This window comes from Penaeus monodon, chromosome 32, assembly GCF_015228065.2.
Source record: "Penaeus monodon isolate SGIC_2016 chromosome 32, NSTDA_Pmon_1, whole genome shotgun sequence".
NCBI classification, from domain to species: domain Eukaryota; kingdom Metazoa; phylum Arthropoda; class Malacostraca; order Decapoda; family Penaeidae; genus Penaeus; species Penaeus monodon.
Window position 1 is genome coordinate 5,561,391 of NC_051417.1, and position 309 is coordinate 5,561,699.

General features: G+C 33.3%; 1 protein-coding gene across 1 annotated transcript in view; it reads right to left on the minus strand.

Annotated features, from left to right (window-relative positions):
* The window catches only part of LOC119593520 (spindle and kinetochore-associated protein 1-like), a 2,368-nt gene extending 2,245 nt beyond the window's left edge, over positions 1-123 (minus strand). The window contains exon 1 of the mRNA XM_037942482.1: positions 49-123. Within this exon, the coding sequence (XP_037798410.1) occupies positions 49-123 (75 nt within the window). The remainder of the gene's footprint in view (positions 1-48) is intronic.
* Positions 124-309: the final 186 nt, after the last annotated feature.

Genomic DNA, 309 nt, shown 5'->3' on the forward strand with positions numbered 1-309 from the left:
GACACAGACAGACAGATTAATTAGTAACCTGAGTTTAGAAGACCTAACCTGTAAAGCAGAAATCTTGTTCTGGAATCCTTCCTCCAGGGCTTCTAAACTGAGTGCTGTGCTGACTGCAGTCATCTTCCTCTGAAGAATCAAATGGACATGTTACTGTCTGATTAGGGTACTGGACTATGAAATACATTCATATGCCACCTCTCTTATGATTAATAATAAATTGATAAATAGAAAAATTCTTATGAAATAAATATTACTCACTTCTCATCAATATTAATCCTGTATATACAAAGGAATATGATATATATA